This window comes from Erinaceus europaeus, chromosome 2 (assembly GCF_950295315.1).
Source record: "Erinaceus europaeus chromosome 2, mEriEur2.1, whole genome shotgun sequence".
In the NCBI taxonomy this organism is placed as follows: domain Eukaryota; kingdom Metazoa; phylum Chordata; class Mammalia; order Eulipotyphla; family Erinaceidae; genus Erinaceus; species Erinaceus europaeus.
In genome coordinates, this window is record NC_080163.1 from 112,897,223 (window position 1) to 112,915,827 (window position 18,605).

General features: G+C 39.6%; 2 protein-coding genes across 2 annotated transcripts in view; one reads left to right on the top strand and one right to left on the bottom strand.

Annotated features, from left to right (window-relative positions):
• ANGPT2 (angiopoietin 2) overlaps positions 1–6,488 on the top strand; it is a 64,483-nt gene extending 57,995 nt beyond the window's left edge. Inside the window, exons 8-9 of the mRNA XM_007517221.3 lie at positions 7–137; positions 5,477–6,488. Coding sequence (XP_007517283.1) covers positions 7–137; positions 5,477–5,637 — 292 coding nt within the window. The 3' untranslated portion in view covers positions 5,638–6,488. The remainder of the gene's footprint in view (positions 1–6; positions 138–5,476) is intronic.
• The window catches only part of MCPH1 (microcephalin 1), a 260,272-nt gene that overhangs the window by 151,388 nt on the left and 90,279 nt on the right, over positions 1–18,605 (bottom strand). The window contains exon 12 of the mRNA XM_016185613.2: positions 8,640–8,717. Coding sequence (XP_016041099.2) covers positions 8,640–8,717 — 78 coding nt within the window. The remainder of the gene's footprint in view (positions 1–8,639; positions 8,718–18,605) is intronic.

An 18,605-nucleotide genomic window follows, 5' to 3' on the forward strand; every position in this document is an offset into this window, starting at 1 on the left:
ACACAGGATTCACCTTAAAGGACTTACTGGGACAGCCGGAAAAATCAGCAGCATAAGCCAACCAGGAAATGATTTTAGCACAAAGGATGCAGACAACGACAAATGCATTTGCAAATGCTCACAGATGCTCACAGGAGGTGGGTAACTCTGCTGTCTTCCTATTTGTATTGGCAGAGAAGCATTGCCTCCAGTGAAAGGCCAGCTATTTGGACTTGAACCTGTGATGGGTGACTTGTATCTCCACTTTATAAATAGACAAACCCATTTGATATAGGGAGGCTGGCTTTGGACTTTTTGAAACTGCTGAGTTTTAAGCAAGAATGTGATGCTACATTGGAATGGTCAGCAGGGTCACCGAGGCTTTTCAGGACATGCCCCAGGCAGATGGGTGGGGACATATACTGCTCTTATTGAGTGTTAGTGCTCACTGAATATCAGATGTTAGAGGGATCCTCTTATTTCATTTTGCTTTATGGAAAAGGTTGGAAATTCAAAATGATAACTAGAATAGCAATGTAAAATCTTTACTCAAGTGTGCCTAGAGGCTACAGAGGGAGTTAATCAATTAGGGTACTTGCACTATCTTGTGTGTGATCCACGGTTTGAGCCCGAGCACAACGTGGAAAGTGTTATGACTTTACTAGTTTTTGCCTGAGCCTGACATCTGATATACAGGAAAGTGTTATGGCAACAGATAAGCTCCAATGCGGTGCTGTGTCCAGTGGTGAAATTGCACATGTATGAGGATCTAGCTCTACTTAAAAAAGAGAGCAAACACAAAGGAAATGTGTCCTATTAATAACTTATAGTCTGGGGTCTGTAAACTGGTACAGTGGTAGAGCTTTGTGTTTGATTCCTGACACTACATAGGAGTATTATGAATAGCACTAAGGAAACTCTATGCATGGTGGAATAGGACTTTAGTATCTCTTCCTCTCTGAAAGTAGGGATTAAAAATTGGCTTGGGAAGGCAGCTTAGCAGTACCTCACAAGCACAAGGTCCTGGATTAATTTCCCAGTATGACATTAAAAAAAAAAAAAGATTATTGTTTGAAGAAGAATTTTCAGCTATCATTTATTTTATTTTAGCTTGTTTATTTATTATTGCCACCAAGGTTATTGCTGGGGTTCAGTGCCATAAGCATATCCACTGCTCCCAGTAGTCATTTTTTAAATTTTAACTTTTATTTTTTATTAGTGATTTAATAATGATTAAAAAGATTACAAGATAATAAGGATATAACTCCATATAATTCTCACCATAAGAGTTCCATGTCTCATCCCCTGCACTGGAAGCTTCCCTATTCTTTATCCCCCTAGGAGTATGGACCAAAGATCTTTAGGGGGAGCAGAAGGTGGAAGGTCTGGCTTCTGTAGTTACTTCTCTGCTGGATATGGACATTGGTAGGTCAATCCATATCCCAGCCTGTCCCCCTGCCCCCATTTTTATGGGTAGGACAGAGAGAAATTGAGAGGGGGACAGAGAAAGAAAGACACCTACAGATCAGTTCACCACTTGAGAAGCATCCCCCCTACAGGTAGGGAGTGGGGATTTGAAACTGGGTCCTTGTACATGGTAATATATGCACTTAACCAGGTGCACCATCATCTGACCCCCCCCCCATCATTTTTTTTAAAGAGTTCGTTAATGTAACAGTACTCATGCCTCAAAGAAACTAATCAACCTGCTGTCTTAAAGCAGCAAATCAAAACGAATAATCACATTAAATCAAGTCCTTTATTTTCAGACATTCTACCTTTCATGTCAGACTATCTTAAAAATTAAGATGAAAATTGCCCTGTTAGCAAACTATTGTTGTAACAGTTGCTAGAAGAGACTAGGAGTGTGCTCAGAAACAGCACAGTGTGCTGATAGGAACCAACTTTAGAAAACATCCCTCTGATTTGCTGAGGTTTGAAAACTGAGTAACAGAAACCAGTCAGTAGTTGCTAAGACACACACACACACACAAAAAGTCTGATAAATGCTGTCAAATTAATTCCTAAATGTACCACAAGGTTTAAGGCAGATGGCCAGGGTTTCATCCAGAGAGACCATAGACTCATCACCCAAACTTCATTCAGTACTCTGGAAAATCAGAGCTATGGAAAAGGTGAGGGCAGGGGCCAGACAGTGGTGCACCTGGTAAACTACACATATTACAGTATGCAAGGACTTGGGTGGTCCCCACCTGCAAGGGAAAAGCTTTATGAGTGGGGAAGCAAGGCTGCAGGTGTCTCTCTGTATCATTCCCTCTATTTCCTTCTCCCCTCTCAATTTCTGTCTCTATCCAGTAATAAATAAATTAATAAATTAAAATAAAATAAGAATTTCAAAAATAATAAATAAATAAATAGGTGAGAGCAAGGGGCCAGGTAGTGGTGGACCTGGTTGAGTGCACATGTTACCGTGCATAAGGACCTGGGGTTCAAGCCCCTGGTCCCTACCTGTAGGAAGGAAACTTTACAAGCAGTGAAGCAGTGATGGAGGTGTCTTATTTATTTATTTATTTATTCCCTTTTGTTGCCTTTATTGTTTTATTGTTGTAGTTGTTGTTGTTATTGATGTCATTGTTGGATAGGACAGAGAGAAATGGAGAGAGGAAGGGAAGACAGAGAGGGGGAGAGAAAGACAGACACCTGCAGACCTGCTTCAGCACTTGTGAAGCGACTCCCTAAAGGTAGGGAGCCCAGGGCTCGGACCAGAATCCTTACTCCAGTCCTTGCGCTTTGTGCCACATGCACTTAACCCGCTGTGCTACTGCCCACCCGGCTCCCCAGAGGTGTCTCTTTTTCTGTTTCCCTATCACCTTGTTCCCTCTCAACTTCTCTGCCTACTAAATAAAAATGATAAAAAGGTGAGGGCAATACTCTTACCAACAACACGTGCTGTACAAATGAGTAAAAAAAATTTTTTTAAATTGCACGTGCAAAAAAAAAGTTTATCTTGTACTTACATTTAAGAATCATTTACAGTCAAAAGGAAGGATATATTTATTGACAGCAATTTGACATTCAGTGATTTCCTTGTCTATGAAGTAATAATGAAAGAATTAGTGGCCACTGAAAAACAATCCTATGTTTTTTTGATAATACAGTGCCTACTTGGTAACACAATTATCTCATCAATCAAAATTATTTCAAAAACAACTTCTATGAAAGTGTGTATGCTAATTTTGTGAAAGCTGCTTGTCCTTCTATCCTATCACAACAACCTTCTAAAAGTCAATGAGAAGGGGTGGGGGGGTGGGGGAGATATATACTCATATATATATCTCATATCAAATACTCATATCCTTTTTCCTGTCTGCCATTCCCACACTAAAGCCAGCTATCCACTCCAGAGGGCAGTGACCTCTGACCACCCACCTGAATGTCATGGACTACTCTAGAGAGTAGAAGTGCATTAATAACCAAGGAAGCAATATATTTATTGACTCAAGATATTGAGTCTGAGAGAGAAAGTGGAAAAGAGGCTGGGGAGAAGAAATGCAGCCCACGAGTGGTACAGTCCCTCTATAAGGTCTCAACCTGTGGAGAAACTAGCTTCATAGTCAGATAGACTTCTGTGTGGACATGTGGTCAGAGTCACACAACAAGCTTCAGGGTAGAGAGATATGTAAGTCTGAATATCTGGATGGATTCTGAGAAAACACACATACACACACACACACACACACACACACACACACACACACACACACTGTCAAATGCATCTGGAGCAGTATGAATCATGAAGCTGTTAGCATCAGAAAGGGTCTGAGCACCTGGATGAGATCACTGGTGATCACTATCCATTGTGTAAATATTTAATAGCATCTCATATCTCATTATAGATTATTCTGCATCAGAAGATTTTTTTTTTAAGAAATGAAAAAGTAACCGATAAAATTAAAGCTGCCTGGGAGGGGAGATAGCATAATGGTTATGCAAAAAGACTAGAGTGTCCAAGGCTCCAAGGTCTTTTTTAAATTTTTTTTTAATATTTATGTATTTTCCCTTTTGTTACCCTTGTTGTTTTACTGTTGTATTTATTATTGTTGTTATTGATGTCGTTGTAGTTGGGTAGGACAGAGAGAAATGGAGAGAGGAGAAGACAGAGAGGGGGAGAGAAAGATAGACACCTGCAGACCTGCTTCACCACCTGAGAAGCGACTCCCCTACAGGTGGGAACTGGGGGCTCGAACCAGGATCCTTATGCAGGTCCTTGCACTTTGCGCCACGTGCGCTTAACCCACTGCGCTATCACCCAATTCCCAAGGCTCCAAGGCCTTAAGGTTAAGTTGCCATTCTCCTACTCCTCACAAGGAAAGGAAAAAAAAAAAAGAATTAAAGCTGCCTACCAACATTTGTTCCTAAGATAAGCATTGAAATTCATACACCTTATTTTTTATTAGGATATCTGTAAGGATGCTTTCTTTCTCTTACCTTTTAAAATTTTATGGGAGTCGGGTGGTATTGCAGTGGGTTAAGCGCAGATGGCGCAAAGAGCAAGGACTGGTGTAAGGATCCCGGTTCCAGCCCCCGGCTCCCCACCTGCAGGGGAGTCACTTCACAGGCGGTGAAGCAGGTCTGCAGGTGTCTATCTTTCTCTCCCCCTCTCTGTCTTCCCCTCCTCTCTCCATTTCTCTCTGTCCTATCCAATAACAACAATAATAATAACAATAATAATGATAAACAACAAGGGCAACAAAAGGGGAAAAAATAGCCTCCAGGAGCAGTGGCTTCACAGTGCAGGCACCGAGCCCCTGGAGGAAAAAAAAAAATCATGTTAATGGCATCATGTGGCATGTGTTCTCCCAACACAACTACTTCTAAAATTAGTTCAGACCTACATGTGTGGATTGAGCTCATCCCTCCTAGCATGCCCCATTTGTCAAAGAGGACTTTAAGCTCCCTGCCTCTCCACCCCTATTCAAGTTAGGTGTTACGTGAGCTCTCACTTTCTATGTCAGGAACTCTTTCTCCCAACTGTAGCTGAGAGAGTATGCCAACCTAGCTATCAACTTTCTTTTTTTTCTTTGGGGCATTTAGAGCTGGAGAGCTACATTTTAAAACACAAAGCATTCTTATGGTAGGAGTAAGGGACAGTAAGTATATTTGGGGCCCCCCATACCCTAGTACAGGAAAGTCACACTTTCCTTTGTTTTTGACTCAGCCTGGCTTCTGATCCAGAGTGTGTATCCTTAGTCAGGACATATGGATGTGTGCTTGAGAATAGAGGCCTTCCAGATTTCCCACATAAGACAAGATGGGAGAAATGAGCAGGCTTGTAGAAGGACTTGCCATGATGAGACTGAAGTTTACTCTGCACAAAGCTCAAAAGTCAGATTCCTTGTCTGCAGGAGCAGAGCATTCTCCACTTGAGGATATTTGCATATGCCCCCCTGAAATGCATGGAATGTAGCTTCTAAGTGTGTGGTGAGTTGGTTAGGCCTACCTAGCTGCTAATGCCTGCTGTGTTTCACTTTCACAGGCTGGTGGTTTGATGCTTGCGGTCCTTCCAACTTGAACGGAATGTACTACCCACAGAGGCAGAACACAAACAAGTTCAATGGGATCAAGTGGTACTACTGGAAGGGATCTGGGTACTCACTCAAGGCCACAACCATGATGATCCGGCCAGCAAACTTCTGAAGGCCCATGCACACCTGTGGGATGGGTGCCATTCTGCTTTTTGAAATGCCACAGCTCTCAAGGACAGCCACAAGCTTGTGGCCATCCTGTCTTACACTTTAGACAGAGGGCACAGTGGTGGGAGCACAGGGATCCCTGCATCCCAGCAAAAGCTGGAAAAATTCAGCTCTTAAGATGCATTGCTCTGCAAATCCAAGCACCCTCTCCTGAACGAGTCACAGTCTGGGATCAGGACCTGGGAGCAGACCCCTCCAAAGATCAATTGGAGGTTGTGATGCGGACTGACAAATGACAGACTCTGTTGTCACAACCGAGAATGTGACCATGTGAGCCCATCAGTAAATAACTGGAAAACAGAACATAAATGCTCCAGGGTAAACATCATCTGGGAACTGCATTCTTTTAGGCACTGTTTATAGATTCTGTAAATAGTCATGCATCCTCAATTCAGCTTCACTATCATAATTAAAAAGAAGACAAAATCTTCTCTAAGTCATATAAAAACACATCATATATTCAGGGATTTTTTTTCTTCTTAGTGGCTATCAGCAGTTTAATATTTGGAGGAGAAAAACCATAACAAAAGCACCTTCTACTCCTCCTCTCTAGGTGCTTTACATTTTGGAAACAGTATATTTACACAGTGTTGACAGCTTACTTTTAAGTTAATGCTCAAACTTATATTTCAAGTTCATATGATGAAAACTTCCAGGCTCTCTAGAATCATCAGTAGAATCACGGGGTCTTTTAGTTTATATAAAGATTGTACTATTTCTTTCTTTTGCTGTCCGATTGTTAAATATGAAGGTATTTGAGTAATTAAATATAACTTATTAGGTGAGATGACTACATTTAACTTTTATGATACTATCTGTAATTTTGTTACTTGTTTCTATAACTATTTTGTTTGTGCCTTAAAATAAGGGAATTTAAATGGTGGAGAAAATTACACATTTAGTATCATGACAAAGTTTTTACTATATTCTACTCAATATTCTAATACTGATATTTCTTAAATTTTATTTTATTAGTGATTTAACAATGATCAACAAGGTTATAGGATAAGAGGGATAAGATGTGTTCTAGAGAAGTAGAGAAGGGAGCTATACTTTAGTTTGGGGTTGAGAAAACCCTTCCATCTAAGACAGTTACAATGTGCTACTTCTGTTGGATTCATACTTAAATTTATTTAAGGTAAAAAGCTATTTGCATTGGTCAGGCTTTTTTTTTTTTTTTTTATGTGTCTACCAGTAAACTTAAGGAAAAATAAGGGCTTAGGAGTGCAAAAACAAGTCTGATGTTCGTAGTATATTCAAATGTTGACATAAAAATAACAGAATATAGATTTAGCCTCAGGACCGCAAAACCTTTAACTGCTAGAGTTTTCACACCTTTTGAAGTTTCAGTGCACTAAATGCAAATGGACTTCTGTGTAATACTTTAAACTGGAAAGCTATTTCTCATGTATTAACATTAAGTCAGCTGCTAGGAATCTCAGAACTAAATATACAGTCTCTACTTCATTCTCTTATCTTACAGTCTTTTACCATTATTCTTGATCCCACTTTTCTGATCTGATTATTTTACACTCTGTGCCCTCTTCCCCCACGTGGTTCAGCAACCTTTACACAATATAGTCACTGACTGGGTTTTGAGTCCTTTTGTAGATATGAAAAAGTCAAATGCTCTGTATTTTGGCTGAGTAAAGACACCCAACCCCACTCCCAGTTCGTACAAGTTATGAAACAGTGCTAAATTCAACAATGGCATTATGGTTCTGCATCAAATTAAAAAAATATATGAAAAGAAGAAAATGTCACCACTTCAAAAAAGATACTAAGTTTCTATTATCTATAAATGACAAGACAGAAACATAGAGAAACATTAACCTGTTTCACTTCCCCAGGTAGGTAGGTGAAATGAACATCAAAAACCTCTCTGTGACAGGAACATAGTTTTCTCTTCACTTGCTGAGAACTCATTTCCTCCTTAAGTAAATGGAATTAAAAGATTATCAAGATAGGGGGCCAGGTGGTGGCTCACCTGGTTAAGAGCACACATTACAGTGCTCAAGGACCCTCAAGGACCAGGTTCAAGTCCCTGATCTGCACCTGCAGGGGGAAAGCTTATGAGTGGTGAAGCAGGGCTGCAGGTATCTCTCTCTTGCTCTCTCTATCTCCCCCCATCCTCTCAATCTCTGGCTGTCTCTATCCAATAAAGAAATAAAGATAATAAAAAATAAAAAGAGAGAGAGAGAATCAAGACAGTAATCCTACAGATGAAACTAAATACAATCCAGAGAACCACAGTGACGAATGGGCAAAGTTCAACCTTGTGTTATGGTGGAGTTACATGTTAGGTGGCAGGCTCAAATAAGGCAAAACAGCAAGACCCACTGCAGACAAATTTAGCATTTATCTTTCAGGGATTGGTCTTTTCAATGAAGAAACTGTCACAGATCAGTGAACTTTTTTTTTCTTTTTTGTAAAAATTAGAATCTGGAGCTTTTCCAATCAGCAATTAATACTTTTAACACTTAAAAGTCAGTAAAACTGAAGTTGAGTTTAGAAAACACACCAAAATACCCACAGTAAAACACGAGCCCAACTGTTACACCTATGAGTTTTAATCTACATTCATACCAAAAGCATGGTTTATGAAGAGGTACGTAAGATATAACTTCCAGCAAAAGAATCTGGTCTTCTCTCATTTTCAATTTCCCTGATCCTGAGGATTTTGGTCATTAACAGATTTTGAGAATGCATTCCTTATTGACTTTTGCAAGATGTTCTCATTTTCCCACCCTTGTTCTCATAGAATGATAAAAATAAGTATTGATTTCTATGACTATGCTTTTAATTACAGACAAAAATCGTGCCATATTTAATCAAAACTTGAGTCCATCTCTATGACATCAGCAATTCCTGAGAACACGAAATTGCATTTACCATCACAGAAAATCAAAAAAAAAAAATTAAAATCAAAACAACCATCAGACTTACAGGTGCTGCAGGGAAGTAGTTGGAAAGCTCAAAGGGTTCTTCAGACATCCAGTGTCCCAGTTCCAAAGACCACAACACCTACAATGGTGTGACAAGCAAAACATTATGTAGATTTGTTAGGCTCTGCGTGGGCAATAAACCACACTGAAGATACAACAAAATCAAAACAAACACTCAGTCATGAGTACATACCCTGCAGAGTCAAAGCAGATGTGCTGTTGGCACTAGAGGGCCACCAGGATTAAGGATGCAGAAATGTTACGTTAATACTATATTAAGGAAAAATCCTATATGACTAGAAATTATTATCCCAGTGAGGCAAACACTGAACAACCATTTATAAGCATGAACTTCTATAAATACTTTGTTTTTGAAGATTTATGTATTCATGAAAGAAAGAGCCATAGTTGTGGTCTGGGAGGTGGCACAGTGGCTAAGGCAATAGATTGTCAAGCATGAGGTCCTGAGTTCAATTCCAGGCAGCTCATGTACCAGAATGATGTTTGGTTCTATCTCCTATCTTTGTCATGAATAAATAAATGAAATCTTAAAAAAGAAAGAAAGAGAGAAAAAAAGAAAGGAAGAGCCAAAGTACTGCTCAAGCACACTGTGTTTGAGAGTTCATGCATGCAAGTCCTATACTATAACACTGAGCCCACCCTCCCCTGGCTGCTTATATATTTTTTTAATTCCAAATTTTTAATTTAAGGAGTCATTACAGATAAGCTGCAGTAAATCTTTCTGGGCTTTGTTAATTAAAAAAATTTTTTTTCTCCCTTTTGTTGCCCTTGCTGTTGTAGCCTTGTTATGGCTATTATTGTTATTGTTGATGTTGTTCATTGTTGGATAGGACAGAGAGAAACGTAGAGAGGAGGGGAAGACAGAGAGGGGGAGAGAAAGATAGACACCTGCAGATGTCAGGCTGCGACGTGGAGGAGAGAGAGGAGATCTGGAGCAGAGAGGGAACACAAATCTTTATTCACGTGGGCACCTCAGAGTTGGGTGATAGCGCAGAAGTTTGGGCCACATGGAGCTAGCAAAATGGCTGCCTCTTGCTACAGCAACAACCCTTCCCTGTGTCAGATCACCAAGGTGAAAAGCGGGCAAAGAGAGAGAGAGAGAGGGGAAGCAGGAGGGCTTAATAGGGCAAAAACCAGAAGTGACAAGTCGGGACAGGATTGGCTAGGAAACAAGGCACTCTGGGAATAGGGTTTCTCTCCCAGGAATTGACAATACCCTGAGGGGACAACATGGTGGAACAAGGCACTCCGGGAATAGAATTTCAACTCTCGCAGGAATTGACAGTATCCTGAGGGGACAATAAGGTGGATGTGACCGCATCTGCACAATTTCCCAACATGCAGACCTGCTTCACCGCCTGTGAAGCAACTCCCCTGCAGGTGGAGAACCAGGGGCTCAAACCGGGATCCTTACACTGGTCCTTGCACTCTGTGCCACGTGCACCTAACCTGCTGCGCTACTACCTAACCCCCTAATTAAAAAATTATATAAGTTAATAGAAGGTGTCTTAAAGGTTAAATTTAAAAACCACCTTTTAACATTAAACTAATGCTTTCTTTTTAAAAAACTTTAAAAAAATATTTATTTACTTATTTATTCCCTTTTTGTTGCCCTTGTTGTTTTGTTGTTGTAGTTATTATTGTTGTTGTTGTATACGACAGAGAGAAATGGAGAGAGGAGGGGAAGACAGAGAGGGGAGAGACAGACACCTGCAGACTTGCTTCACCACTTGTGAAGCGACTCCCCTGCAGGTGGGGAGCCAGGGTCTAGAACCGGGATCCTTATGCCGGTCCTTGCACTTTGCGTCACCTGCGCTGTTAAGCTGTGCTACTGCAGACTCCATAAACTAATGCTTTCAAAAGCATTCATTTCAAATCTTTCCCAGAGGATTCTGGAGACCTACTGCAAGATGATGGAGAAAGACATAAGTTGATGGTGGGAGAGGTGTGCAGGTACCTACCACAGAGATAAGATATTATATTCATGTGTCAACAACTATTCTGTAAACCACCATTTGCCCAATAAAATGGTTTGAAAAAAAAATCTTTCCCAGACTATGGTAGAATGGAATGTCGTATAAACAAGCTTTCATTATTATTAATACATTATGATATTAATATTACTAATATATTAATATATCACTATTTTATCATATTTTCTTTTTTTCCAGATAGAGAAAGGGGAAGGGAGAGAGAGACAGACAGACAGAAAGAGAGGAAGAGAAAGACACTGAAGTTTCCTTCAGTGCAGTGGGGGTTGTGGTCATAATCCGGGTCATGTACATGTTAAAAGCAAGCACATTATCCAGCCCTGATTCATACATTCTTAAATTATCACACAATCTTTCATTTTGGGGGCCAGTGGCTCATCTGGTAGTGTGAACATGTTGCCATGCACAATGACCAGGGTCAAGCCCTTAGTTCCAACCTAAGTGGGGGAAAGTTTCACAAGTGGTGGAAAAGTGTTGTAGGTATCTTTCCTTCTTCTCTGTGTTCCTACTTAAAAAAAATTAAGGAAAGAAAAAAGAAAGAAAAGAAAAAGTGATAGAGAGAGAAAGGAAGGAGGGAAGGAAAGAAGAAAAGAAAGAAGAGAGAGAAAGGAAGATGGCCACTAGAAATGATGGCGTTGTGTAGATACCAAACTTAAGTGATAATCTTGGTGATTTAAAAAATCATTTTTTTAATTCACCAATGAGTTTCAGTAGCTATCCCTATGATAAAACTCCCTATAAACCTTTGTTTCTATATGCTGATAGGATTTTTCTATGAAGATAATGAAACTATCCTATATAACTCACATTTACTTATTATTTATAATTTCATTTTTTACATTTAGTGAATCTGGTATTTTTATGAAGAGTTGTTACATGAAGCTTCAGCTCTTTTACTTTTATTACTGGAAATGAGTCTCAGGTCTTCTTTTCTAGATTTCAGATAGGATATCAGTTTCAAATATTTCTCTTTTTATTTTCCTTTTTACTTACGAGCTTTTGTACTTAAACATGAGATGACAATTTTTTTTTCCAAGAAAAAAGTAAGTTTTAAGATGGAATAAAGTAAAGAGAAGGATGTAGAAACTGAATTATTCTTAACACTGGCCTGGATTGATCTAGCTTTATTCTTTAAAGATTTATTTATTTATGAGGGAGAGAGAATGACAGGAGTAGGAGGAGAGGGAGAGGTAGAGAGAACTACATAAAGTTGTGCTAGGGACTGAACCTATAGGTTCTGGGGTTTCAGTCATGAAAGTTGACACTCTAACAGGCTGAGCTCTCTTCCCAGCCCTAGATCTGAATTAATTGCATTTCCTTTTATTATTCTAGGGAATTTAAACTCAGGGCCTCACACATCCATGGTACTACTGAGTGGTCTCCTGGGTCCAATTTTCTCATTAGACAGAGGGAAAGGGACATAGAGAAGGAGAGACAACATAACACTGTTCTGATGTGGCTCGGGGGCATGAACCCAGTGCTTCATGTACAGTAAGGCACGCAGTACCAAGTGAGCTGTCTCCTGGACCCTGTATCAGCTTTAAACAAATGAATTTATTTATTCCACCTCTCTGTTTCTGTTTATTGCCCATTAATGTGTGAACCATTTAATGAGAATTTGTTATGATTAAGAACCTATTCTGGGGGGTTAGGCGGTGGCACAGTGGGTTAAGCGCATGTGGTGCAAAGCGCAGGGACCGGCATAAGGATTCCAGTTTGAGCCCCCAGCTCCCCACCTGCAGGGGAGTCGCTTCACAGGCAGTGAAGCAGGTCTGCGGGTGTCTATCTTTCTCTCCCCCTCTCTGTCTTCCCCTCCTCTCTCCATTTCTCTCTGTCCTATCCCACAACGAACAAAATCAACAATGGCAATAATAGTAACCACAACGAGGCTACAACAACAAGGGCAACAAAAGGGGGAAAAAATGGCCTCCAGGAGTGGTGGATTCATGGTGCAGGCACCAAGCCCAGCAATAACCCTGGAGGGAAAAAAAAAAAAAAAAAGAACCTATCCTGGGTGCTGGAACCTCACACCTAGCGATGGTCACTGTTTGGTGTAAGGTATGAAACCAAACCACAAATGGTAGTTTCTCCAATTAGTATGCTTCAGGAGAAATGAGAAAAGGTTGGAGGGGGAGCCGTGTGGTGGTGGTGATGTGGGGGTGTACGAGGATGGGAGTAAGCTCACCCAGTAGAACATGTGTCTTACTATGTAGGAGGCTCTGGGTTCAAGGTCCAGCACCATTTGATAGCACCTATGGATGGCACTGAGGGAGCCCCATAGAAGGTGAACTAGTGCTATGGCATATCTTTAAAATGATTCCTAGGGGCCAGATTTCTTTCTAGGTAAAAATTATACCTGACCATGCATGAGGTGCTGGGTTTGAACCTCAACACCACATGGGAGCACTACAGACAGTACTGATGGAAGTTCCATGGCTAGTGAAACAGTACTGTTCTCTCTCTCTGAAAAAATAATATGAAATTAACCTAGAATAGAATATTAATGTATAAGGAGTGTGAACTTAGAGTAATACTAAAGTGAGTGTTTAAAATAATTTGGGTATATAATAAGTGTGAACTTGAAATAATAATATGTACTTGAAACAACAATATAAAAAAAAATATGAAATTGGGCCTGGGAAGCTGATCAGAGGTCTCACACCTAAGAGAGGTGTCAATAAGAGAGGTCTTAAGCTCATTCCTTGTCACTGCAATAGACAGACTGATATATAGATGATAGAATAAATGTGTTCTGAAGGATGAGTGAAACTTCATCAAACAAACCAAAGGATGATGGGGTAGGTAGAGGTATTCTGACAAAGAAAATAACCATGCCCATAGGACTACAGTAGGCTCTCTTGCTGACCAGTTACAAATGCAATGACCAATGCAGAACTGGCGATATACTTAATTATTGCACACTAGGCCAAACACACTCAGTCTACATGGAGTCACCCTCCTAGTCAGGGTGAGGCCTGCATACATAAGTAAGTTAACGTGAAACCCACCTGGTCTGAACATAAATCAAGAACAGAATCTTACACGATGCAGACAAGTAGCCAATAACAAGCACATGTTCAGCACCGTTTCCTTAGTTCAAGTAAGTGAAGGGATGAGAGATGTGGGGAGAGGCTGCAGAGCAGGTGGAACAATGATCACTGACACAGAAAAACAAAGGAAGTTCAAGCATAAATGTGTAGAGGTGTCAATTCATCTAGAAGGTAGAGCAATTGCTGATAATAGATTCCTCTCAGAATGGGGTAGAAAATAGGATAAAATGGAATAGTCTCTCATCCCAACCCTGTCCTCTCTCTACTTGGGCCAGAAGTAAACTCAGATAGCTTTTGTAGGAGAAAAGATGAGAAGTGATAAGCAAAACCAACTCCAGGCCAGTCTTCCCCAAGACACCATGACAGAACCTTCCTCCTAGGACACAGGCTAAACCAATGACATCAACCTCCATCCTATCCTAGGACAGAACCTGTTTCTGGGACTCCAATCCAGAAACTCTGGCCAGCACACTTTGTTTTCTGTGGACACTGATTAATTCAGGGGGTGGGGGCTTAGGTGGGTGGGTGGGGGAAGAAACCCCAGAAAATACCAACACTTGGACCTCCTACCATCAAACACCTCCATCCTCATCAGATTATCTATCTTCTACACAGCAAAGAGAATCTCAACCAGCTTTTCAGTGCTTTATTACTAGCCGTGATTTAATACCCATTTGAAAAGATCCTCCAACATGAAAACAGACCAAAACAAACAAAAAGGGGATTCCTGGGATCACAGTGGTGGGAGGTCCCAGGGTCACAGCTGCTTATAGACCCGGAGAGACCACTCTCCAGGGGAGACGGACAAGGGTTGGTGAGTAGTGTCTCCAAGAAAAATAACTGGGTTAGGGAGACCATGTAGGCAGACTCGAGGTGGATGAGAATGCTTTTAGAAATCTTTGCAGAAAATTTGTTATGAGTGCACAAAAATATAATCTGTAAAAATGATTTCCAGTGCCTCGCTCAGGAAAAAACAAGTAAATATTACCCAAAATAGAGTATTATGTGTCATTATGTGGCTGATCTTAATAGTTTTCATATAGCTATCCATATGTGAGCATGTGTGAATGCGTGTTTAAACCAACAAAAATTATACTGATGCAGTCTGCTTGGTGGCACAGAAAGTAAAATACGAGACATGAAGTCTTAAGTTTGATCTTCACAATCACATGTGCCAGAGTGATGCTCTGGTTCTCTTCTCAGCAAATGAATCTTAAACAAATTATACTTAATTTGAGGAGGGGAATATTGGTGTAAATATTAGGATAAATTGGACTGGGAAAATATAGGTAGCAGTAGAAGTTATGTAGGCATAAAAGTGGAAAATTAAAATACAACAGGAAAATCACTTAATTTAGTAATATGTAGTGGAAACCATCAGACAGTTTTCAGAATAGGACTACAGTCTGGGAATGGCAGAAAGGCAATTAAAAAAATATTTGTTGTTTTATTTTGTAATAAGTAAGTGATACATACACAAAGAGAGAGAAAGAAAGTAGGAGGAAGGGAGGAAAGGAAGACCTGAGCGAAGAGGAGGCCACCAGAGCACTGTTCAGCTCTGGCTTATGGTGGTGCTAGGAGACTGATGGGGACTTTGGAGCCTGAGGAATGAAAGTCTTTTGCATAACCATTATGCTATCTCCCCTGTCCAAGCAGTGTGTATGTGTGTGTGTATGTAATTTTTAACATGGCTGGTAAATTCTAATTTATTTTTAAAAAATCATTTTACTTTGGATAATTTTATACTTACAAAATAATCACCAACATGCCACAGATAGCTCTCACCCAAAGATGGCAAAATTTTAAAGCAATACGAATTTGTTCCAAAATAAGTCAGTCCTCTATATTCCCAAATACACCATAGAACCTTAGGAAATGCTTCCTATGATACAATTAAGTTATTTTGAAAACACAAGCATCTTCAGTAGATGTACTATCTGCCTCAAAGCAACAATTATCCATTCATTAATTTTGTGTCCAGTTTTAGTTCATGCATTTTATGGTTTCATGTCTTATGTCCTTAGTCAATTCTGCACAGTTTTTTTTTTTATGTAGTGTTAAATAATGATCAAGTTTTATTATTTTCTACATATATGGCCTGTCTTCCCTACACCATTCATTGAAGTGGCTTTCCTTTCTCCACTGTACAATTATGGTTACTTCAGCATGAGTTAATATTCAAACTTGTGTGGATTTATTTCTGGGCTATTTATTTTTCCTATGTATTTGGGTTTTTTTGTTTGTTTTTGTTCCAATGCTGAACCACTATTTCTTTGTTCAGGAGCAAAATTTATTTATTATTCTCCTCTCATATGGACTATATGGTTATATGGACTGTTTTAATGGTTCTATATAAATTTTAGAATAGTATGTCTTATTTCCTTAAAGCACTGAACTTGTAAATTGCTCTAGCTGGTAAGAACATTTTCAAAGTATTTATATTTCTAATCTATCAGCATAGTATATCTTTACATTTCTTCATGTTTTCTCATAAATAATATTTTTTTTCAACTGAGATAAAATTCAAGTGTGGTCCAGGAGGTGTCACAGTGGCAAAAGCAGTGAACCTAATAGTATAAGTTTTCAAGTGCAATACCCAGCACTGCATGTGCCAGAGTGAAGCTCTGGTTCTCTTCCTCTGTCTTATTAATAAATATTTTAAAATTTCAAGTATAAAATAAATAACCTGAAAGTTTATATGCTTTTTGGATACTTACATAATCTTTTAATCCCTCTACAGGTAAAGAGAGTAAAGTATAGGGATGTTAAAAGTCTTACTAAGGTTAAAAAAGAAAAACTAGCAAGGGGGCTGGGCAGTGGAGCACCTGGTTGAGTACACACATTATAGTACATGAGGACCCAGGTTAAAGCCCCTAGCCCCCACCTGGAGGGGGGATGCTTCATAAGCTATGAAGCAGGGCTGCAAGTCTCTCTCTCTCTCTGGCTCTATCCATCTTTCTCTCTCAAATTTTCTTTATCATATCTATACTAGCAAAGTGTGCATGAAAATTCATTCTTTTAGCACATATAGCTCCATATAGCACATATGTTTCTGTGCTGTAAAGCCCTGTAAACGTATGGATCACCCTGACAATATCAACAGAGCTTGATGATGGTGGCACAGTGCTTTAGTAGCTTTCTTTCCCAAATTAATAATGAAAAAAGCGGGGGGGGGGGGGCAGGGAGGACTCTCAGTGGTAGTTTATACATGTAGTAGACTCTGGGTTTAATCCCTGGCAAGGCATATTTTACTGCTTTTTTAGCTACCAAGTTGCAGATGCTACCATGACGCCAACTTTGGGCAGATTTCCTTGGGCAGATGACCTCACCAATGTGTCCTGAGACCTCATCTCTACAGAGTCCTATCCTACTAGGGAAAGACTGGAACAGGCTGGGAGTATGGACGGACCTGCCAAACTCCATGCTCAGTGAAGAAGCAGTTACAGAAGCCAGACCTTCCACCTTCTGCACCCCATTAAGAATTTTGGTCCATACTCCCAGAGGGGATTAGGGAAGCTCCCAATGGACGGAATGGGATACAGAACCCTGGTGGTAGGCATTGTATGGAATTGTACTCCTCTTATCCTATAATCGATTTAATGATTATTAAATCATTAATTAAAATAAATCCTTGGTGTATTACACCAAAGTAAAAAACTCTGGGGTGGGGGGGGATTCAGGTCCTGGAACATGATAACAGAGGAGGACCTAGTGGGGGTTTGAATTGTTACGTGGAAAACTGAGAAGTGTTATGCATGTACAAATTATTGTATTTTACTGTCAACTGTAAACCATTAATTGTCAATAAAGAAACAACAATAACAAAAAGTAAAAGAAAAAAATCCACTCTCATAAGCAAAAAGAATTTTATGCTTGAGGCACCCAAGGTTCCAAGTTCAATGCCCAGCACTACTATAAGTTAGAGCCGGGTAAAGACAAAACAAAACAAGCAAACAAAAACAAACAAACAAAAACCCACAATAGGTATCATGCAGTCATGGGAAGAGTACATCAAAATTTAAGGTTGAAGGTAAAAACATTCTCCAGACTATGGAAGTCAGTGATAGAAGACATGAGCTATGGCTTGAGGAATAGCTGAAGTCAAATACGAAGTTTCCCATTTTCAAGCCTTGAAACTAGAAGCAACTGAAAAACTGATAGCATCACAGTTTCCATGAAAAGATTATTGTTCAGACAATTGAAGGAGCAGAATCTCTTTCAGAATTTGTGAGAACTATGGTGGCCACTGGGGGTTGGGGGGACACACAGGACTTTGGCACAGGATTCAGTGACCTACACTTACGGCATATGGGTATGGAATTACACCCCTGAAATCATATGATTTTGTAAAACATTGTAAACTGTTAAATTGCTAAAAATAAAAATTTAATTTTAAAATTCTCCATTCTAGCAGTCTTCCCACAAAAAGGGCAGAACAACAAAAACTTAACCTATTTAACCAGGGCAGAGAAGATAAGCAATAAAGTACTGCAAATAAGTAGCTAAACACTCTTTTCCGCTGTTAAGAGATAGTAACTCACAGAAACCAAATCCCAAATAGTGAGAGGAAAATTAAATTGCATGCTAATATGTGTCTGAATATTCTTATAAAGAAAGCTTTGCTGTACCTTATGCAGCCATCAAAGTTAGATTTATGTTGCTTATATTTTTACCCAGTCTTTTCTAGTCTCTGAAAATGGGAGAGATTATTTTGGGATTTTAAAACATAACTGTTCAATAATAGCCGCTTTTTACATCTTGCTATGTAAAGACCAGGGTGCCCCAGCATTTCACCACTATACTGAAATGTGAAGTCCAAATGTCTTCATAAATAACCCATGCTCCAACTTTTCTTATCAAAATGGAAACAAAGAAATAAATATAACATTCCAATGTAACTAAAAT